Consider the following 23,135-nt stretch of genomic DNA (forward strand, 5'->3'; position numbering starts at 1 on the left):
GCACTTAATGATGTGCGCTTTGCTTACCATGTGAGGAAGCAGTACCAGAAGCAAGAGGAACAATAACAGCATTGTGGGCAGAAATGTTTTCTCTAGATGCAGATTTCTTATTTTTATCTCAAAAAGCTCAGAAATCAGACTGACACATTCCTGTCTAATAGTCTTAAATCCTAACCTCAGTCCTAGATTTCTGGAGGGTATATTTATACAATTATTCAGAACTATGCTATTTTTTTGCTGGAGTCCACAGCAAACTGCACTGTGGTGTTGGAAAGTATCTCAGTTGATTAGAGTCCTTGGATAATTAAAGAGGGAAGCAGTCACCAATTCAACAAGATGCATTCCATGTGGAATTGCTGAAGACTTGTTTTTCATGTCTGATATTGACTTGTTCCTTTTTTCTATCCCTTAAGGATCTCAAGGGGCACCTGAATTGGCTGTGAGAAACAAGAAATTTGCCCAGAGCCAGGGAAAATGGGGTTGTTTGAGCATGAGATTGTCTTGCTGCAGAACAGGGGTACCCAAAGTGGTTAGACCCCCCCATCCCATCATAACTGATGACAGACCAGGCAGATGGGATTTTGAGTCCAAAAACCAATTGAGTACAAGACTTTGTCTATGCCTGTTTTAGGACACAATCAGTGGTTTGAAGTTGGTGCCCACTGGAACTGGTATGGCAGAGAGGCCAGCCATGGATGGAAATAGAGCTAATGAAAAGCAGAGCCAAAGTTAGTGGTCAGCACCGTCAATTCTATTTGAATACAGAATCGGGGGAGGGGGGCAACAATAAAGGCAAGAGCTGAACACGCACAGCTAAATAACATCATATGAACTGCAAATCTGCCAACACAACATTTTCCTCTTTTGCATTGCCCAGGCAGGAATATAATGTGATCCATGAGAGCAGCAAATAACAAGATTGTACAATAGTGATGGGATTAAAGCAGGCCAAATCTTTATTGACAGCAGCAGGCAGGGTAAGAGTTGGCATGGCATTGTGTCCCAGAACCAGTCCATCATTCCACAAACCCTATTTGGATAGAGTGGGTCTGCCAAGTTTGGAGTGCCCCAAATCTGTTCCATGACAGTTGGCCAGTGTTGAGTTTTGCAGTGTTGCTAGCCATGAAAGTAAGTTCTCTCTGGGTGAACAGGAATGACTGAAAATTAGCCAGGGATGATTTCCAGTTTTAAATGAGCACAGAATCAAAGTTAGTTTCATTGGACAATATGAAACCCCAAGTCCAACCACATGTAATGCAGGAATCTTTGCCCAATGAAGGGCTTGAACCCACAACCCACCTGTATTTCAGCAATGGGTCCAATGAATCTACCTTATGAATGAACCTCAGTGATAAAAACTGATACATTCAATATTTAGTAGAGGTATTTTCCTAGGGTTGCCATACATCTGGAATTGTCAGGCGGCAGCCAGAAGCTCCTATGGGCAGCTCCCCAGAAATATACAAAGACAAGGACATGTTTCTCACCATCTGCTTTTTATTCAGTATTTACAGAGAGGGGTTTGGAACGCATTCTCATTATCCCAGGTAAATCTCCACACGCACACACCGTCTCTCCCTCTTCTTCATTCATTATCTCCATGGGTGCTGACAAGTGCCCTCTGTGTCTGAGCTCTTCACTCTCCTACTTGCAAGGCTTGCCAGGTTCTGGGAGGGGTGTGTGTCCTAGAATGCTTTATAAAAGACACTGTTTCCATCAGCTCCCCCCCCCCCCGTGCTTCCTCCTCCTCCACCTCTGCCATTATTTCCCCACTTTTGCCCTCATCTACCTCTGAGGTGTGACCTCCCTCAGACCCCTGTTGTAATTCTGAACTGTATTCCTCTTCTCTGGAAGGGTCAGGCTGGCGTGGTTGTCTCCACCATTCCTCCTCTGCCCAGTCCCTGAGATCATCCTTCTCTCCAGAGCCCTCCTCCTCCTCATTGGTTTTGGTTGGTTGGGGTAGCATTGGCAAAACCTATTTGGTGTTTCACAACTTTCTGACTAGTTGCAGGACCTTAGCCAGACCTAGCAGAGTTCACGCAGAATCCACGGAAGCAATTGGCGACTTGGCTGCAGACAGGATAGACGAAGCAGGAACCAGGAACTTGTAGTTAGGTCTTTATTATATACAGTGGACTATTTACAGGAACAGAACACGGATCTTTAGCTAGCTCTCTCATACACGACTCACAACTCCCAACCTCCAACTCCTACACTGACACACAGAACTCTGAACCTCTGAACTCTGAAATAACACATTCCAGTTAGTAGGCCATTAATTATCACTCATTTGAGAGAGCTTGACCAATCAGGGAGCTGTCTCCATGTCTCTGTTATCACCAGGCAGACTTACTCCTTCACATGACCTTCTGGCTGTCTGCCAAACCTTAATTGACTCTGTGTGAGTAGCTGCACGTACACAGTTTCCCAACAGTATGGAACACCCTTTCCAAGTGTGGGGCATGGACATGCTCTGTGTACTCTCATGATCTTTCTTCAAGACCATACTCCCTCCATGCAATCAAGTATCACAACTTCTTTCTTTGCATCCTGGAGTCTAGAATTAATTCTGCTTTGTACTCTTTCTCTCCTTCTACCAAGACAGGAAGTGCAGGTGCATGTCTAGGTGCCTGATAAGGGTGTGTAGGCACGAGGGCTGATCTGTGGAAGACAGGGTGAATCTTCATAGTTACAGGCAATTGAAGCCTAAAAGTCATGTGGTTGATCATCATTCCAGCTATGTGCCACTCCTTTAAGGCCATTCACTTTCAGTTGAACTCTTATATTGCCATTTTAGGTGGTTTGCACATTACCAACTTGATATACATATATATATATTAGCAACTCATTATAATTATCTATTTATGATAATTGCATTTATTTTCTCTATATGAACTATGTATAAATGAATGGTTTGATTCTTCTATTTCTGTATCCTTATGATGCTTTGTGAGAACCTCTGAACTACTATATTCCTCACCTGTCTATATCTAAAGGACTGTTTGAATAGTTTGAGGGCACAACAAATCAGGTTCTTTAGGCTACATGCTCTACCTTCATTGAGATTCCCCAAATTGTAGGAAATGGTAAGAATAGTTAAGGATGTTTCGGAGAACTGATTGTCAAGGAAGATGGACGATAGGTGGGTGAAGCATGATTTCAGAGACTCCAGAGTACTGGGTACACAAGATAATGAAGGAAAGGAGATAAGGCAGTGAAGCAAGACAGTTTGAACCCCTTGACCTGTGACTTTTCTTGATGCATGCATGAATGCTATGACTTAGTAATGTATTGTGTTTGCAAACCCCATAAAAGCTTCGTTTAAATGTGCCTTAGGGCAGTTCCCTTAACTGGCAATTCTCTGAACAACTGGTTTTGGGAGGCTCCCCTATTCCAATAGCTGCTTTAATAAACTGGGTCCCAACTGGATGCTGAGCTTCTATATCTCTCTTGGTTCTGTTTTTCTTTAAGGTGTTATATTCTCATCTGGGCATAAGCCATTAAGAGCTGGTTTAGGAATAAATACTTATCACAAACTCATCTCATCATAATTCTGACTGACTATTCTTCATGATATATCTGTGATGCATCACCTTCAACTATAGCAGGATCTGCTTGTTTCATTTAATATATACTGTAGACACTGTAAATATCAAAAGGTGTCTTTAGATGAGGTTGCCTCTGTTGGCTCCATGTCCAAGGATTGGGCATCTGGTAGTTCTAAAAAAATTCTAATTCTTGAATAGGCTACAATGGTATTCAAGAACTCAAACTGAAAAAGTCTCCCTTGTGGAGGTGGTTCATTCAACAATTCCCCTGAGATTTCCCCTTCTTTTTCCTCTAAAGGTGCCATAATGTATTATTCTACGTATTTCAAAATGGACAATTACATTCTTTGAGGTTTTCTCCTTATCAGCTGTTCCTTGTTGTTCAACTCAGGTCTCAAGACAATTATGTAACATTTTGGGGAAAAGATGCAACCCAGCAGTCCAGCACCGGAAGTTAAAATAGAGAAGATCTCCACTGCCACCATGTATTTTCCCTTTGTGCTCAGGTAGGAAGGAATAAATGATAACCAAACACTGCAAAAGACAAACATGCTGAAAGTGATGAACTTGGCTTCATTGAAACTCCCAGGTAACTTTCTGGCAAGGAAAGCCACAGTGAAGCTGACAAATGCCAGGAATCCCAGGTAGCCAAGTACACAGTAGAACAAAATCACAGACCCCTCATTGCATTCTAACACAATTTCTGAAGTGAAGGAGTGCATGTCAACATCTGGGAATGGGGAAGAAGTTGCAAGCCAAACAGTACAAATAAGTGCTTGGAGGAGGGAGCAGGAAAGAACAATGCAGCTGGCCAGACTCTTTCCCACCCACTTCCTCATTTTGGATCCAGGTTTGGTGGCCATGAAAGCCAGAACTACCGTGATGGTTTTTGCCAGCACACAAGCCACAGCCAATGAGAAGATGATGCCAAAGGCACTTTGTCGGAAGAGACACATCACCATATGGGGTTCTCCAATAAACAGAAATGTACAAAGGAAGCAAAGCAGGAGTGAGATGAGGAGAGTATAGGTGAGATCCCGGTTGTTGGCTTTGACAATGGGAGTATTGTGGTGTTTTATAAATGTTGCAAGCACTAGAGTTGTGATCATAGAAGATGAAAGAGCTAAAGAGGCTAAACAGAGGCCCAAAGGTTCTTCATAAGACAAGAAGCTGACATCCTTTGGAATACATTGGTCTTGTCTTTCGTTTGGATATTTTTCATCTGTGCATTTATAACAATCAATTGCATCTGAAAAAAGGATAGAATCTTTGTGAAGCTAGAAATTACAGTCTCATGCAATAAACATATGGCTGTAATCTTTTAATGCCTTTGTAAATCAGACATTTGAGTATTGTAATGAGCTTAGCCTTGACTTTTGTTGTGGGTTTGGAGTGGAGGGGCATTAAAAGCAAAGGTACTTGTCACCACAGACATAAGATGGTTAGATTCACAGCACTGACTGCATCAACAGATCTCGTTTCTCCATGCTTCACAGCTTTGGATGTAGCACAAATCCAGCATGTCTTTGTCTCTCAGCTTCTCAGCCTTGTGCCTGTTTCCAACTCAGCTCTCACACACCACAAGGCTATGATTCTCTATCTACCTGCCAGGTGGGGTGGGGTGGGGGAAGGCCCATCCATTTGCCCAGAAGGAACCATCACTTAGTTGAAGCTCTTGTAACCCAGATCATTATTTTAGGATGGGGGTCATAATGCCCAGCCACAGCCATTACCTAATTAAAGAGATCCTTATGAAGGTGCTTAAGTGACACACTAAGGACATTATCTTACCACTGCCCAGTTAGCAATGGAATCTTTCAATGCACCATCACCTCAAAACCTACAACAATATTCAAGGCTAAGCTCAAGTATATTACAATGCTTAAATGTCTGATTTAAGAAGACATTAAGACATTACAACCATATGTTTTTGAATATTGCTCTAGAAATTATCCACTGGTGCACAAATGAAAGCCATGGCAATCTATTTAAGGAAATTAAGCTCAACTCTGTTGACAGAGAGAAATGTCTGGTTTTGAAAGGCATGGAAAAGTGTTTCTTCAGCTGATATTCTGCTGCTCAAAAAGAAACCCAAGTCTCAATGTCCAATTATTAAAAGGAAGCTGAGCTACATCTGTCTGGTAATGCTGTATATAACATTTTTTACCTTTCTGGTCTGAAATCTTCCCTTCTGGGCATGGAATGCAATCATAGCAGCAAAATGCCTCGCCCTCCTTCACTTTCTTGCAAAAACCAGGGTAACAACTCTCACTGCACACAGATAGAGGCTGTGCCTAAAGTGTAAGTGAAAGGGGTTAATGATAATCTTGATGATAAGGATCTTGGAACCCATAAAATCTAGACTAATTCTCAAAAGTTACACACATTCACAAAATCCAGCATTTAATAGGGACAGTAGAGTATTATCCCAAACTGTCTCTACCTGGTTAAATCCCCTGTGCCATCTTATAGCATCCTCATTGATTTTGAACGCTTGGTCTGGAGGAGCTTGGGGATCCAGCCTCCCAACTTTCACTCTATGAAAGGATTGGTTTGCGGCGAAAATCCAGTTCATGATATCAAAACCAGCTGCTAACTCCCCATTCTGGTCAAAGGAAACTTTCCCACCTGCACTGTTGTTAAATGAGACACCTTTCATAAACCGGTGTAGCTGATTTGAAAAGGAAAAAGCAAGAATTGGAAAATTCTGCAACTTGAGCTTGTATGTAAAGTGATAAATGTGAAATAGATTCCATTTTTGCAAGGTTTCCCAAATAGAACATTTTATGAATGCTATTTTCATTAAAATTCACATTTTGGGGCTCACATTCCCCCCAATACATGTTCCTTTCTCGTTCACATTATTCGATTAGAGAACACCATTGTAAAATTAGAATAGTTTCCAATTTCAGAGGAAAGCTGCATTTAAATTTATGTATTAATTTGGGGAGTGTGTTTGTATACATTAAAATATACACAGAATGACTTTTCCTCTATCTCTAATATTCATTACCTGCCAAAGGCATTGGCCCGGACATTTCTTCATACCTCTGTTCTTCATTCCACTGTGCTTGAGACTAGATGAGGACATAGCATGTAAAGCATGGGCCATAACATAGACAGCATTATGGATACTGTAGCTATGAGAGGTCATGCTCATTTCAAAAAAAGATGGAGGGAGACTCTCCAGCTTTTCCTCCCCAGTGCAAATGTCTCCATCCACCTTGACCGCATCTGTATTTGGGAATACACAGCCAAAGGCCTGTTGCCAGAAGATCTTGATAAAACCATCTCCTGTGGCGCTGGATGGGTTTCTACTTCTAACAAATTCTTGAAATCCTGGTAGATCATTGGCATGAATTGTAAATGAGAGAGATCCATGGATTATTTCTGTATCCCAAGTCCTCTGATACACCATTGAAGTGAGGTCAGTCTGGGCTGTTATTATCCACACTATACCTTTTGACTTCTTCTTTATATGTTCTTGTCCTGACAGGTATGGAAACCATCTCAACAACGCAATCCCATAGGATTCTCCATATGCCACCACTACATGGGCTTTACTGTCTATGATTTTGTCATGTATTTTACCCCCCTTGTTAATCATGTCATGAATATCAGTGACAATGGTAAATGTTAGGCTTCTTTCTATGAAGGCAAAGCAGATACCACTCCGAGAAAAAGGCGGAACCACACTTTGCACAAATCTTTCTCCATTGTCATTATCCATAGTTAGGAGTCCAATCCAAGTCCACCTGAAATGCAGAAGCAAAGAAAGAATCCCTGCAAACTGACTGTTTTCTCTGGGCACCATCTGGTAGAATGGGATGCCTGGTGTTTTGTCATTCATCACTGGAGCAGGGCCATAGATGAGCTAAAGAAAATAGTGGAGAGGAAAGAATGGGATTGTATTCTTATGAATTTGGAGGAGGAAGTACGTTGTATGCTTACATACATAAGACCCTTAGAAGGTTCTTAACGGCTAGAACCAGCAAATGTTTAAATCTAAGGAAGGATTCAAATGGTTAAATAACCAGACAGGCTTCTTGATAACAGCCCTCAAGTATGGGTCGTTAACGTAACAAAGGAAGTGTCTCTGTGTATGATAACAAATGAGTGTGTGCCCTTCTCTCAACTCCTTGGCAGTTAGTTAGAAATGATCAGGACAAAGCTGAGTTCTGTTTGTGTGCAAGCTAGAAGCTGGAAATAGCAGGCTAGGAAGCCAGAGAGAGATAGCCATGCTTCATTTCTTCTTGAATCAGAGGCTGTGGCTATTGGAGAAGTAAGACTGCAGCCATGGGAGAAGCAAGAGCCTTTTGGTGTGTTAATGCTGTGAACCTCTCCATCATAGGCTCAGGGTGTATATATGCATAAGCAAACCATGTATCATAAAGACTATGCAGTCTCCACTGTACCGCATTTCAAGGGAAACACAAACCCTGGGTAAGTGCCTGGAACTTCAAATTGCTCTGAGATTGGGATGGTAGGCAACAGTATGTTATGAAGTCCTAGTCAGAGTAGACCCATTGAAATGAATGAATCTCAATAATGCATATGCATTAACTTCAATGGTTTAATATGAGTAGGACCAGTCAGTGGCGTAGGGTGGGGGGTGCAGGGGGGGCCGGCCGCACCGGGCGCAACATCTGGGGTTAGGGCAAATCCATGGGTTAGGGGGCGCAAATCCACAGGTTAGGGGGCTCAAATCCACGGGTTAGGGGGCGCAAATTACTTGCCTTGCCCCGGGTGCTGACAACCCACGCTACGCCACTGGGACCAGTGTTGAATAGACAGAATGTTCGAAGAAAAATACACCCACATTTTGTCAATAATATTTTCAGTAAACTTGAAATGTTAGTGGCTTTTCCTTTCCTGTGGCTGAGCCAGTCAACTTCTCAGTAGCATAAATAACAACTAGGGATTTTTTTATTATTATTAATTTAAGAACATGCACAGAGGTTTATTTCACAGATGAGATTTGACATTTATAGGAAGGAATGGCCATGAATTTATATTATTCTCTGTGTATACCAAAAAAAGAGGAAATGTGACAAAGTACTAAAATTGTAAAAGTACACATAGAACCAGTGCTTTTCCTGGGGGTACTCAATGGTACATAGGTAAATCTTTCTCTCTCCAAATGTTAACATTGTGGCTTTTTCTTTAACAACCTCATGGTGAGTAGTGGCACCTTTTTTTCCTCAAAAAAGAAAAAAAGCACCGTATAGAACAACACACACACACACACACACACACACACACACGAGACCCATCATACCTGTGGAATCTTGTAAATATCCACCAGTGTTGCCACTTGAAGTGAGGTTGGGGGGTCCAGTCCCCCAATGACCCCAATCAGGTTAGTTTGGATATCACAGGTGTAATTTGGAACAAAACCTCCCAGGGTGTATATGAGTAGCATTGTAGCATGGTAGGTCCACTTGTCAGTGAAATAGCTGTCATAGATGTGGAAGCCCAAAGTGACATTGTGTAAGAGCTGAGGGTTTTCATTGATCTCTTTTACTGCAAATGCCAAGGCCAGGATGTGCTGATAATTCTTAGGTACTGCACTAGAAGGTAAGTTGTATTCTGAATCATAAGGAACAATTACATGTTGTAAAAAGTATTGCAAATGTTATAAAAAAAATGTATTCTATATCTCATTATTCATATTCATCTAACAATTTTCTTGAGGTAACCTTACCTTTAGGTGGCCCATACAAATTTTAAATCAACAACAACCAAATGTTACCATTGTTCATCAAAACATATGCTTTCCTATTCTTTATCAGTAAAGTAGCAATTCAGAGCAGGGTGTTCCAAAATGGTATAATTTAAGATCTTCAGGATATGATATTTGATACAAATGACTGGGCATAGCTTTCCCTCTTTTTTTAAATAACAGTTGTTTCTTTGGATAGATTATTGCCTTTCAAACAAATACTTAATGGAATGAAAATTAAGACTAATAACTAATATTAGTTTACAAAATATTATAGTTAAGCCCTTACGCAAGCTCTTCAGGCAAAGGTGATGGGGGTTTTTCAATGAAGCTGATTGCATTGGAGATGATGAAAGTGTGGGAAGCGATAGCTCCAATGATTAGGTCTCCTGACTGGTGGTACTCATGAAGCGGAGGATCTGGATCATCAACCATGCACTTAATGATGTGCGCTTTGCTTACCATTTGAGGAAGCAGTGCCAGAAGCAAGAGGAACAATAACATCATTGTGGGCAGAAATGTTTTCTCTAGATGCAGATTTCTTATTTTTATCTCTTAAAGCTCAGGACTAAAATATACAGTATAGGGTCAGAAATCAGACTGACACAATATTGTCTAATAGTCTTAATTCCTAAACCAGTCCTAGATTTCTGGAGGGTATATTTATACAATTATTCAGAACTGTGATATTAGTTTTGCTGGAGTACACAGTAAACTGCACTGTAGTGCTGAAAAGTAGCTTGTTAATTAGAGTACTTTGGATAATTAAAAAGGAAGAAGTCACCAATTCAACAAGGAGCATTCCATGTGGAATTACCGAGGACATGTTTTTCATGTCTGAAATTAACTTTTTACTTTTTACTTTTTCCAATCCATTAAGGAGCTCAAGGGGCAACTGAATTGGCTGTGAGAAACAAGAAATTTGTTCAGAGCCAGGGAAAAAGGGGGTGTTTGAGCATGAGATTGTCTTGCTGCAGAACAGGGGTACCCAAAGTGAATCCTCCAAAAGTTGTTAGACCCCCCCCCAACCCCATCGTAACTGATGACAGACCAGGCAGATGGGATTTTGAGTCCAAAAACCTACTGAGTACAAGACTTTGTCTATGCCTGTTTTAGGACACAATCAGTGGTTTGAAGTGGTTCGTGCTGCCGAACACCCCCCCCCCCCCAATTTGGTGCTGCTCCATTGGCCTTGTTTTGGATCGGGTCGCCTGCTTTGGAGCAGGGGCTGGGTAGGAATTTTTCCATTTGGCAGCTTAGCTTCGTCCACTTGGTTTTCGCCTACCCCCTTAGCAATCATCACAACTTTGTAAAGTTTGGTGGTTAGGCATTGGTTTATAGAAATGTGTGGGAGGGGAGGTGTGGCCATTACCTGCCCCTCCAGAATTAGGGCATTCCATTAAAGTAATTTGTGGGTCCTGGATCTCGTCTGAAGTCTGCTTGAGGGGCTAGGGCCATTCCAAGACCACAGGAACACTGGGGTGAGCTTCAATCAATCTTCACCGATGTTGTTACCCTGGTTTGGTGCTTACCCTTTCAGACTGCCAGCCAGAGAGGCAGGAGGCAATTATAGTCCCTGGCCAATGCCTAGGCCAATACCGCTCAATTTGTTTTGTAATCAATAAAGTTGTGGCCTAAATTTTGCCCAAAAACTTAAACTAAAATTATGTGTCTGTTTGCATTTATTTACTGGGAATGGGTTTGGGGGCCTCGGGGCACAAATCACAGTTACATCGGACAGGAGAGGAAGTGAGAACACAAACAGAATAAACCAGTAAAAGAAATACCAATAAATTTTTATTTTTATTATTTTCATGGTGGATGAAGTTACAGTCGTACCTTGGTTTTCGAACAGCTTTGTTCTTGAATGTTTTGGCACCTGAACGCCGCAAACCTGGAAGTGTGTGTTCTGGTTTGCAAACTATTTTTGGAAGCCAAACGTCCAATGGGGCTTCCGTGGCTTTCAATTGGTTGCAGGAGCTTCTTGCATCCAATCAGAAGCTGTGGTTTGGTTTCTAAATGTTTTGGAAGTCAAACAGAATTCTGGAACGGATTCCATTTGACTTCCAAGGTACGGCTTTATATGATATGCAATTAAGTTGTACTCACAGTAGGCATATTGAAATTAATTATCTTGGTGATGTCAGGTCCATTAATTCCAATAGATCTACTTTGAATAAAACTTCATTGAACGCCACTCATTATTTTTAGGATCTAAGCTGATATCCCTCTAAATATCAGTGGCGGGGAAACATGAGCAGGAAACAGTTATTGTGTTCAAATCCTGTTTGTGAGCTTCATATAGGTATCTGATTGGACATCCAAAGAGAATATGGACCTAGATGTATCTTTGTCTGCTCTGTTTGTGTTCTCTTTTCTTTGCTATTTTAAAATTTTTTTTGTTAAGTGATCGTTACTATTTATTTACTGTTACTATTTATTTTTTGTTGTTGTTAAAAGAAATGTATTTTTCTCATATATAATAAACTTCAGAGGCATTACCATTCTGCATTTCCTGCTCATAAGTATATCATTTTTCATTACATATTTTACAGGATCAGCAAATAGGGCAATGAAGAAATACATACATTAAACTCCGATAAAAGCAACTACTTTATGTTTTGAGAGATTTGTGGCATACTTTTGGGTCTGGTTACATCTATTCTTCTTTGAGACATGAATGACTATTATAAATGCACCAGTAAAGATTATCCAAACTGGAAATAGAATGTGTGTATTCCCAAAGATTTGACATTCTTATTTTATGAACAACCTTTGGGAATCTGCTTAAGCTTCTCTACTCAACCCACCCTCCCCTGCAATTCCAGATGCTGATAGTAAGTCAGTTGTTGAAGAAATTGTATTACAATGTAATGAGGGGTGTGTTTTACGATGTCTTGTGCTACATGGGCTTCTTGGCCATTGCCAGTTTTTCTGTGACTTTCCCTGCCAGGAAATTACCAGTCAGTAAGTTCAAGATAAGTTGATCACTTTCAGCATGTTGGTCTTCTGCAGTATGTGGTTCTCCTTTGTTCCAACCTATCCAAGCTCCAAGCGAAGATTGATGGTTGCTGTGGATATTTTTTTTCTATCTTACCTACCAGGGCTGGCTTGCTGTGTTGCATCTTTTCTCCAAAATGTTATCTTTACCTACATTATTGTCTTGCGGCCGGAACTAAGCAATATGGAAAAGTTCATAAGAAGAATGAACTGAAAAATGAGTCTCTGTTCCTTCAGTGGATCTTTTTGAGACACATTAATTGTTTTTAAGTTCTGAAATCTGATGGTAGCTATCTTAGAAGGAAACTCTCAGAGGCATTCTCATATACAATAAAATTCACTTTTTGAATCAAAGTAGTAACAATTATTTCAGCAATTGGTCCAATGAATCTCTCCTATGAATGAACCTCAGTGATAGAAACTGATACCTTAAATATTTAGTAGAGGTATTTTCCTAGGATTGCCATATATCTTGAATACAACATGTGTCAGCAGTGTCCTGGTGGAAATTGCTCCCATCCCCCCCAAAAAAGTTCAGGAAAATGCAGCCAGCCCTTACTAAATTTTCAATTTCAACATTCTCTACATAAAGTATTTTCTGTATGTTTGATTCCTCCCTTCTCTGTATGTATTTGGAATAAGCAATGACAATGCTCATGGGCGCTTTTGATTTACCCTAGTTTATTTATTAATTTATGCATGAACTCTTAAAAGCTATTAAATTGGTGGATTATTTTCAAAAACTGCTTTCATTATTGTGAACAGTATCAGTTGCAATGGTGCTAAGAAACATAGCTGCACCAACCACACTCTAACAGTGAGTGGAGGACTGACAACCCTCTGGAACAGAGGCTTAGACATTTTCTCTGCTCATTTTCCATGTCTCCCACTCTAAAGAAGATACTTGTAGAACATCTTCTAAGCCCTCTAGTTTAGTGCTGCTGCTACAGGATGCCCATAAATCACAATTGTGAGCAATATGTTTGCATTTGTGAATGAGAGTTTGCCATGACTCCCTCTCATTCAAGGAACTGAAACACTCTTATTTTCAATCTTTCCATTTATAAAATCAATCAAAACCTAGTTTAAAAAACATGAATCTTCTATCTAGTCCCACACCTAAGACTCATTCTTTCCTTGCCATAGGCCAGTCCAAGCCCGCCACGATTATTTCTGTTCAAATAAGTTCAAAACTTCTGCTAACGCAGAAGAATTATTTTCTTCTTCAAATCCACAATTCCCTGACTTTGGCTTGGCAATTACTTCACCCATTAATTATCATAAAGAGTGTAATCAATTCTGCTGCTTGTAAAAAAAAAGAAGAAAAAAAAGCTCTAAGGCAAAGTTAAAATTAGAATCAAGAAATCATATTGTATGTGAAGGATGTCATAAATATACCTTCTTGCATTCAGAGAAAGGTTTAGGCACTAGAAACAGGAACATTAGTATGATTACTGATATTTGTGTTCAGGGATCTTGATTTCAGGTTTCTTAGAAAACTGTCTGAACATTCTGCTCAGGCCATTAAAATCATATTCCTTATGCATAGCGTCATAGATAAAAAGAGAAGAACCTACAAATATAGTAGAATAACGAGCATTTCTGCTTAGCATAATGGCATTAGTGGTTTTGCTGCTGGTACTGCTTCCCCATATAACATCTGAAACTCACATTCATATGTGCAGGGTCCAGCACCCACCTCAGCCTGTTCACAGATACTATCAGAATGGAGACCTCATCATTGGTGTCATTGCTTCTCAGAGCTTCATTGTCTCTAGCTCAATAGACTTCACTGAACAGCCACCTCCAACACTGAATGAAGACTTAATGTGAGGAAGTGCTGCCTTTTTTTATTAAAAAAAAATCTACTTCCTACCTTTCCTTTCCCCCCTTTCTTTTCTGCTCGGAGGTGAGGTATTGCAGTAAGATCAGTTTTTGGAGCATCAGGCTCCCAGTAGTGAATTATGGTGTTAGATTGTAAAAATGCTAATACAATTAAATCAATGCAAAAAAAAAGAGGGGGAGGAGATGCTGATTTCATTTTATATGGCCACAGAAGAAGTGACCTTATGGCTCATAATGATTGGGTCCATGGCACTGACTTTGGCCTTACATTAATGCTCAGTGGGGAGGATCCCATTAATCATTGGAATGGAGTAACTATCCTAGAACTTTTAAGCACTATCTTATCCTATTTTATCAATTCCTGCATGTCACCAAGTTCCTCCAATTCACTTACACATCATCCCATCTTACATCTTCCTCTCTCAATTTATGCATTCATCCTCTGTGAAAATTCCTTTCTATGCTGTAGAAGATAAAAGAGATTGCTTCAAAATTTGTTTCTTTAGTTTGATCAAAATAATAGGAATCTATCAGCCAATGAAAGTGTAATATTCTTAAATTGAATTATATTAGTTCCTCCATCCTCTGTTTTATTTCATCTTCTTGTACAATTCTGTTTCATTAAACTTTTTATTTTGTTATAAATATGTATAAATACCTATCTATGAAAGGTTAAATAAAAAGGGCAAAAATAAGACATTGGGTGATGAATGCTGATAGTGCAGAAAAAGGATGTTATCAGTAGAAAGCTTATTGTATTAGAACACAATGGCAAAGAGTGGATAGGTTTGAGACTGCCTTAAATCACATTTTCAAATTAATTTAAATCACATGGATCATTTTAGTGCATTCTACTGTAAATAGTACTTTACCAGAGATGTATCAGTGTTGCATTTTTAATGATAAACAGTGATATTGGCAGCTGTTTAATATTTTTGTAATTTGTATTTGAATAAGCCTCTATACTGAAACAATCCTGATGATGAATAGGCAGATCAGAGTGGCATGTTCTTGTTCTTGTTATATCCTTCTGATACACAATGAAACTATCATTCTAGTATAGTACCTAATAATTACCAACACATCCTGGCCTTGGCCTTCTCAGTAAAGGAGATCAATGAAAACCCTCAGATCTTACCCAATATCACCCTGGGCTTCCACATTTATGACAGCTATTTCAATGCCAAGGCGACCTATCATGCCACTATACTACTTACTTCAACTCTGGAGAGATTTGTCCCCAATTACATATGCAATATCCAGAATAATCTAATAGCAGTCATTGGGGGACTGGACTCCGAAATTTCCCTTCATGTGGCAAATGCCTTGGATATTTACAAGATTCCACAGGTAGGATGTACACGTGTGTTGATATTATTGCCAGTGCTTTTTTTCTGGGGGGACGCAGGGGGGCGCATACCCCTAAACATTTTTTGAATCCAAGTTTGGCCTCATTGAAGGGCAGTTTTTCAATATGAATAGGAAAATGAAAGTACCCCTAAACTTTTTTTTTTAAAGCACTGATTATTGTTATTTTTATTAAGCTCCATTCATGTGCATGACACCTTAGTAAGAACAGATATGGAAGGTTCCCATCCCAAGGCACTTAACATATAACAAAATAGAGCAGGGAAGCAACAGAGCAAGTAGTGAAATGGTAGCATAGATAATAGGTAGAGGATTATTATGTCAGTATTAGAGTACCACATACTTTGGTTTAGTTGCAGTAAGTAAATGGATTGGTCGCAGTGGTTCCAAGACACTGACAATTGCTATGGATCTTGGGAGACCACTTAATAGTTAGTCTTGTGCCAATTGTAATACGCTGTGTTGTATTATATTTAATTGTATTTTACAGACGCACCACCAAACCCCTGAATGCAGCTTATGGCCACTTGGACTAAGGGATAGGTAGTTGAAAGGTTTATAACCAGACATGTCCAAATCAAGAGATTCAGGTTCAGGCAAAACATCTGAGAACGTCTTGTTGGGTAGCTACCCAACCCCTTCAAAAATGTACACCTAACTTATAGTTATGTTACTGCAGAAATATAAGCATCTTATTTTCCATTTCCACTTTCCATTTATCTTTAGCTAACATACAGCCCTGCTCCAGTGATGAATGATAAAACTCCAGGTCTTCCCTTCTACCAGATGGTCCCTAATGAAGCCATTCAGTATACAGGAATTCTTTCTTTACTTCTGCATTTTGGGTGGACATGGATTGGGCTTGTTGTTATGGATACCTCAGATGGAGAAAGATTTGTGCAAACTGTAGTTCCACTGTTTTCCCAGAATGGGGTCTGTTTTGCTTTCATAAAAAGAATTCCAATATTGACTTTTATTGCTGACGTTAAGAATGTGATAGAAGAGGGTGCAAAAATACATGATGAAGTAATGGGCAGCAAAGCCAATGTATTGGTTGCCTATGGAGAATCGTATTCCTTGGCATTTTTTAGATTTCTTCCATATATATCACAACAAGAACACAAGTCAGGTAAATCAAAAGGTAAAGTCTGGATAGGAACAGCGCAGGTGGAACATACTTCATTTGTTTTTCAAAAGTCATGGGATGATGAACTATTCTACGGTGCTCTCGCCTTCAGAATTCACTCCAATGATGTCCCACAGTTTCATGAGTTTGTTGAGAGCATAAATCCATTTAACAGGACAGGAGATGGCTTTATCAGGGACTTCTGGCAAAATGCCTTTGGCTGTGGATTTCCAATTCATGCTCTGGATGAGGAGAAGGGGGACTTTTGCACTGGGAACGAGAAACTGGAAAGCCTCCCTCATTCTTTTTTTGAAATGAGCATGACTGGCCATAGCTACAGCATCTACAATGCTGTCTATGTTGTTGCCAATGCTTTCCATAAAATGTCCTTCACTAGACTCAAAAGAAGTGCAGTGGTGGAGGAAGAAGGACTGAAACATCAAAAACAACTTTCATCGCAGGTAAGGAAGTTAAAGTTCTCTTGTAGATGAGCAGAATACTTTGAGTGAAATAATAGGTCATAATGTGGAAACAAAATGTTTGCTAAATTCTTTATGATCTCACATTTTCATCTTAATTCTACTTACCACAATCCAGAATGAAAGAAAAAAAGTTCAACTTTTATACAGCAATCTTGTTTCTTCTTCTTGGGGCCCAGGAGGTTAACATTAGCCCAGATCATACTGCTGCACTTTTGGCTCAAATTGAATCACCTCCTGTGTTGTTTAGTATAGTGATGGATAGGCTCCATCTTCCCACATCTTCCCAAAAATGAACTAGTGTTATCTCAATAGCTTAAATTGGTGAATGGGTTGGTGAAATATTTTCATGTGCACAGCTACTCAAACCAGCCCAAACAGTGCTTGTCTTCTGTTCATTCTGCACATACCATTACTATTTTATCTGAAAGATTCCACTCCATCACTTTTGATCAGGAAAAAATGTTCAAGCATTAATGGGTTTAAACAACAACAAAGACTTTTGATTGTGACCTGCATTGTGAGGTTGCTTTATTTTGACAACTGCCACAAATTTTCTTTGGTATCCCTTTCAATGTAGCTCCATCATTCCCTGAGAAGTATCTCATTTAACAACAGCGTGGGGGAAATGGTTTCCTTTGATAATAACAGACAGTTTGCAGCTGGATTTGATGTTACCAACTGGGTTAATTCTGGAGAAGAACCTGTAGTGAAAGTTGGGAAGATGGATCCCAAGGCTCACCCAGGCCAAGCATTCACCATCAATGAAGATGCCATAACATGGCACATTTGGTTTAACCAGGTAAGATTCACCAGCCAGCAATCTGGTAGCTATTCTTTAATACTTGTATGAGAAGAAAGTCACTGTCTTTGTGTGTGTGCATGTGTCTCTGTGTACTTTTAAAAATTTGATAAATAAGGGCAAACTCCAAAAAAGGTAATTAATGTGAATAGAAACACAATAAATGTATGGAAACATATATCAACTGACCATTCGAAAACTATTATTTGTTTTGAATATATGATGGGCCTCAGCTGTTTTATCCCACGAGTAGCACAGTATTATAGGATGAAACCATGGAATAGTGAATCCCATGGATGTCTGCACCCCCAGTAAAAGTCTTCTTCTTTTTCATGACTAGACACAACCTCTTTCTCTGTGTACAGAGAGTTGCCATCCTGGTTCCAGCAAGAAAGTGAAGGAGGGGGAGCCATTTTGCTGCTATGATTGCATCCCATGTCCAGAAGGGAAGATTTCAGACCAGGAAGGTAAATAATAGACTGTACAAAGATTAGGTCCAACCCGACATAGCATACAAAATTGTTTTTGTTTTCTTCTACTGGGACTGGATGTGAACCTGAAGAAGAATAAAAAATAATTTGTACTGTTTCTCTCTGGAGAATCATGTGCCCCTCCTTATACTACTCATATTCAAATAGTCATCATTCAGCCGGGATACATGAATGCAAAAACGTATATGGAGATAGGCATGTGTAATATCCCCGCCCCCAAATATCACTAGCCACACCTCCTCCACTTCTGCCTTCTGTGTGATCAAAAGAAAAGTCTGAAGGAGCCTTGTCAGTGCATTTGCCTGAACATGTTTATAAGTCGCCTTGTGAAGATAAGGCCACATTCCTGATCAGGCCACATTCCTGATCATGACGATACTTGTAAGCATACCAGCAAATGCATGTACACATCACTAGAAAGGGATGAATTGAGTTCTCCCCATCTCATGTTGCTTTCTCAGATATGCAGTAATAGGTCTACAACTGTGCAAGTGATTCAGCTGAATCAAAGTTTTTATCCACATTTGGCAGATTTGGGCTGTTCGAGGTGACACTCAACTTGGCTTGAGACAGCTTTGGATTGTTGAAGGTTGGTGACCCAGAATAATCTAGGGCTGCCGGAGGGAAAGCTATAAGGCAGAAAGGAAAGGCAGGAGTTAGGGGGAAAGAAGGAGATACTGCATAAATAAAGTAGGCCGAAGCTACTTGGCCATTCATGTATTTCCCAGTGAAGGTAGGGATGGGGTGGGGTGGGGAAGCTGTTGGAATTTGGGATGCAGGCTTTCTCATTTAGCTTCTCTTTCCTGGCTATTATCTCCCTCTTCATGGTCACCACACCACCCCTTAATGCAATACCATGCAGGATGAAATCCTTCACTTAGCAGCTGGTAAGCAAGTGATTCCACCCTACAGGATTCAGGTTGCTCCTCCTTCCTACGAGTCATCCCTTCTGGGGAGGTACTTGTGCAAGAGGAATAATATGCTCCATGCAAATCAGATCCTTTACTAAGTATAAGATTCAATCCTACCTGCTGCTCCTTCACTAGGGGCTTCTCTGTTGGGAGCGCCCTTGTTAAAAAGCTGAACACCACAGGATTGAACCTTCCTGCTCTCAGTGCGATGATGTCTACTCCCTATATCTCTTTTACACACACAAACAATTTATTCTTTTGGCTGTAAGCTACCTCAATTCTTTTAAATATAAGTGTTAGGTATAAATAATAAACTCATTATGAACTTGTATCTTGAAAAAGCTACACTTAGAAAACTGGGCTTCTATCATCTATCTTGTATCTATCGATCTATCTATCGATGATCTATCGATCTATCTATCATCTATCTATCATCTATCTATCTATCATCTATCTATCTATCATCTATAGCTATCTATCTATTCTATCTCATCTATCATCTATCTATATCTATCTATCATCTATCTATCATCTATCTATCTATCATCTATCTATCATCTATCATCTATCTATCTATCATCTATCTATCTATCTATCATCTATCTATCTTTCTATCTATAGCTCTCTATCTAATCTATCTCATCTATCATCTATCTATATCATCTATCTATCATCTATCTATCTATCTATCTATATCTATCTATCTATCTATCTATCTATCATCATCATCATCTATCTATCTATCTATCTATCTATCTATCTATCTATCATCTATCTATCATCTATCACCTGTCTATATCAATCATCTCATCTATCATCTATCATCTATCATCTATCATCTATCTATCTATCATCTATCTATCTATCTATCTATCTATCTATCTATCTATCATCTATCTATCATCTATCATCTATCTATCATCTATCTATCATCTATCTATCTAATCTATCATTTATCTATCATCTATTTATCATCTATCTATCAATCTTTGATGAGATGTGTACCACTTATCACTAAGGTAGTGATAGGTAAATCACTATTTTATTCTTTTCCAGATTTGAATGATTGTTATGAATGCACAGATGAAAATTATCCAAACAAAAACAGAGATTTGTGTATTCCCAAGAATGTAAGCTACCTGACATTTGAAGAGCCTTTGGGGCTCACTTTAGCCTGTTTGTCTCTGTCATTTTGTTTGATCACAGCTCTTGTCCTAGTGACCTTTATGAAGCACCATGACACCCCTATTGTCAAAGCCAACAACCGGGACCTCACCTACATTCTCCTCATCGCCCTCCTATTCTGCTTCATTTGTGCATTGCTATTCATTGGCAAACCTTGGAAGGTGACATGTCTCCTCCGGCAAACTGCTTTTGGCATCATCTTCTCTGTGGCTGTTTCTTGTGTGCTGGCAAAAACCATCACAGTTGTCCTGGCTTTCATGGCCACTAAGCCAGGATCTAGGGTGAAGAAATGGATTGGGAGAAGCCTTGCCTACTCCATTGTCATCTCCTGTTCTGTCATTCAAGCAGGCACCTGCCTTGTGTGGCTGGCAACTAATCCTCCATTTCCAGATGTTGACACACACTCTGTGTCTGATGAAATTATACTAGAATGTAATGAGAGCTCTGTAACTATGTTTTACTGTGTTCTTGGCTACATGGGCTTCCTGGCTATTGTTAGTTTTACTGTAGCTTTCTTTGCCAGGAAGTTACCTGACAGTTTCAATGAAGCCAAGTTTATCACTTTCAGTATGCTGGTCTTCTGCAGTGTTTGGTTATCTTTTGTTCCAACTTACTTGAGCACTAAAGGGAAATACATGGTAGCAGTGGAGATCTTTTCTATCTTAACCTCTAGTGCTGGGCTGCTGGGCTGTATCTTTTCTCCAAAATGTTACATTATTTTGTTGAGGCCTGAGCTGAATGACAGGGGCCTCCTAATAAGAAGAAAGTCTTAAAGAAAGTCCTTGTCTGTGTCTTGGTTATTGCCTATAATACAGTGGTGTTTGTTGCATTTATGTAATATATTTTCATGTGTCGCTGTAAGAAACAGCATTATGAATATATACCAACTCACTTTCCTCAAGACTCTTTTTCAAATTCTTCATGCATTCCATAAATTCCATAGATTTCAGACATGTTTAGAAGTTTGGATTCACAGAAGTTTGGATTCAATGGACTGTCATAAAAGTCAGACATATGATAGCATAATGCCCTAATCTAATATATGCATTTATTTATTTCTATACTGTTTGGTCATAAAAACCTCAAAGCTAGGGTTCTCACTCATCTGCCTGCTATGGCAACAGTAGTGCCTCCCAGCGTCTCCTGAACAAAACTGGGAGTAGTGGTTACCTCTGCCAGTGGAAGTTACACCAACCTAATTTATACCATATATATGCCAGCTCTCTTACAGAACTATCATAACTTTAGGAAGCCAGCATGAATTACCTCTAATCCAAGCTGTTTTTGACAGTGTGCCTGAGCCAGCCTAAGCTGGCATAGGGCACAAGAAAGAAAAGTGGGAGGCATCTGAAGAAACTAGTGTGGCTGCATAAGGCTGAGGTTTAAGAAGGGCATGCATAAGTAATGGAAGAAAGGGGAAATCATGAAGGAAGAGTATATATGTCTAGCCAACAGTTGAAGAGAGAAGGTCAACCAGGCCAAAACTCAGAATCAGCTCATGCTTGCAAGAGTGGTTAAAAATAATACTAAAAATTCTTCAGCTATATTTGAAGCAAGAGGAAGAACTAGCATGTCATTCAAGATGACCTTAACAGACTGGAGACGTGGACCCAAGCTAACACCAAGAATTTCAATAGGGACAAATGTAAAGTTCTACACGCAGGAAGGACCAGATGCACAAATATAAGATGGGGACATCCTATTGCAGATATTGTGCAGCATGAGGCAACTAGATGCAAAAAAACTGACTCCTTTTGGAATGAAACAATGTCCAGACCCATTAGATTGCTCTAAACTTCACTTGCAGAACTTTCTTCAAAACAAAACAAAAACATCGAAGGTACATCCAAATAATTCCACACAAGAATTGTGCTGTCTAGCACAGGCTCAGCATCTTAGAAATAAAAGAATTTATAATCAGAGTTGACAAAAATAGCTCTGTCTCACATAAGCTCCATTAGCCTGCATTCCAACCCTTAAGGCTGTTGACCTCCCAGAGAGGCTTCTTATTCCCACAAAGCCTGAGAAAAAAAGACTCAGCCACCAGCATGATGGTGAATTTGCAGTTCAATAGCCTCCCATGTCATCTAAGGTTAATCTCCCATGAATTATCTACTAGAGAACAACAGCATTTAATTATCAACCCATCAAGGAATTCAGAGACCACTTTGTATACTTCAATGGAATTTCTCCACATTAAAGCCATCAGTAATACACATTTAGGCATTCCCCATTTCAATGTTAATTAAGCAATTATCCTTAACACATCTGGCTTGCCAGTAGTGCATGTGAAAAGGATCTAGGGGTCTTAGTAGACCACAAATTTCATATGACTCAACAGTGTGATGCAGCTGCAAAAAAAAAAAAAAAAAAAAAAAAAGCCTATTCTAGGCTGCATCAGGGACGCGGGTGGCGCTGTGGGTAAAAGCCTCAGCGCCTAGGGCTTGCCGATCGAAAGGTCGGCGGTTCGAATCCCCGCGGCGGGGTGCGCTCCCGTTACTTGGTCCCAGCGCCTGCCAACCTAGCAGTTCGTAAGCACCTCCGGGGTGCAAGTAGATAAATAGGGACCGCTTACTAGCGGGAAGGTAAACAGTGTTTCCGTGTGCGGCTCTGGCTCGCCAGAGCAGCGATGTCACGCTGGCCACGTGACCCGGAAGT

The 23,135-nt window shown here is 39.9% G+C and overlaps 2 protein-coding genes across 2 annotated transcripts; one reads left to right on the forward strand and one right to left on the reverse strand.

Annotated features, from left to right (window-relative positions):
- Positions 1-3,886: 3,886 nt before the first annotated feature.
- LOC114583181 (vomeronasal type-2 receptor 26-like) lies at positions 3,887-9,705 on the reverse strand. The gene is made up of 6 exons (XM_028704521.2): positions 9,560-9,705; positions 8,827-9,118; positions 6,562-7,422; positions 5,992-6,219; positions 5,716-5,842; positions 3,887-4,797 (listed from the first exon to the last, which is right to left on the reverse strand). The coding sequence occupies exons 1-6, from the start codon at positions 9,703-9,705 to the stop codon at positions 3,887-3,889; spliced, it is 2,565 nt and encodes an 854-aa protein (XP_028560354.2).
- Positions 9,706-13,884: 4,179 nt separating this feature from the next.
- LOC144325316 (vomeronasal type-2 receptor 26-like) lies at positions 13,885-21,250 on the forward strand. Its single transcript, XM_077918161.1, has 5 exons — positions 13,885-14,099; positions 15,174-15,465; positions 17,669-17,890; positions 18,231-18,357; positions 20,349-21,250. Exons 1-5 carry the CDS (start codon positions 13,885-13,887, stop codon positions 21,248-21,250), a joined length of 1,758 nt encoding a protein of 585 aa, XP_077774287.1.
- Positions 21,251-23,135: the final 1,885 nt, after the last annotated feature.

Source organism: Podarcis muralis, chromosome 13 (genome assembly GCF_964188315.1).
Source record: "Podarcis muralis chromosome 13, rPodMur119.hap1.1, whole genome shotgun sequence".
Taxonomy (NCBI): Eukaryota; Metazoa; Chordata; class Lepidosauria; order Squamata; family Lacertidae; genus Podarcis; species Podarcis muralis.

Coding starts and splice junctions, on each gene's coding strand:
- LOC114583181 (XM_028704521.2), bottom strand. CDS start 9,705: ATGGTTGATGATCCAGATCCTCCGCTTCATGAGTACCACCAGTCAGGA. Junction 9,119..9,559: donor CCTTTGCCTGAAGAGCTTGC/GTAAGGGCTTAA, acceptor CTTACCTTCTAG/TGCAGTACCTAAGAATTATC. Junction 5,843..5,991: donor GGCACAGGGGATTTAACCAG/GTAGAGACAGTT, acceptor CTTACACTTTAG/GCACAGCCTCTATCTGTGTG.
- LOC144325316 (XM_077918161.1), top strand. CDS start 13,885: ATGGCATTAGTGGTTTTGCTGCTGGTACTGCTTCCCCATATAACATCT. Junction 17,891..18,230: donor GGCACATTTGGTTTAACCAG/GTAAGATTCACC, acceptor TTTCATGACTAG/ACACAACCTCTTTCTCTGTG. Junction 18,358..20,348: donor GAAGATTTCAGACCAGGAAG/GTAAATAATAGA, acceptor ATTCTTTTCCAG/ATTTGAATGATTGTTATGAA.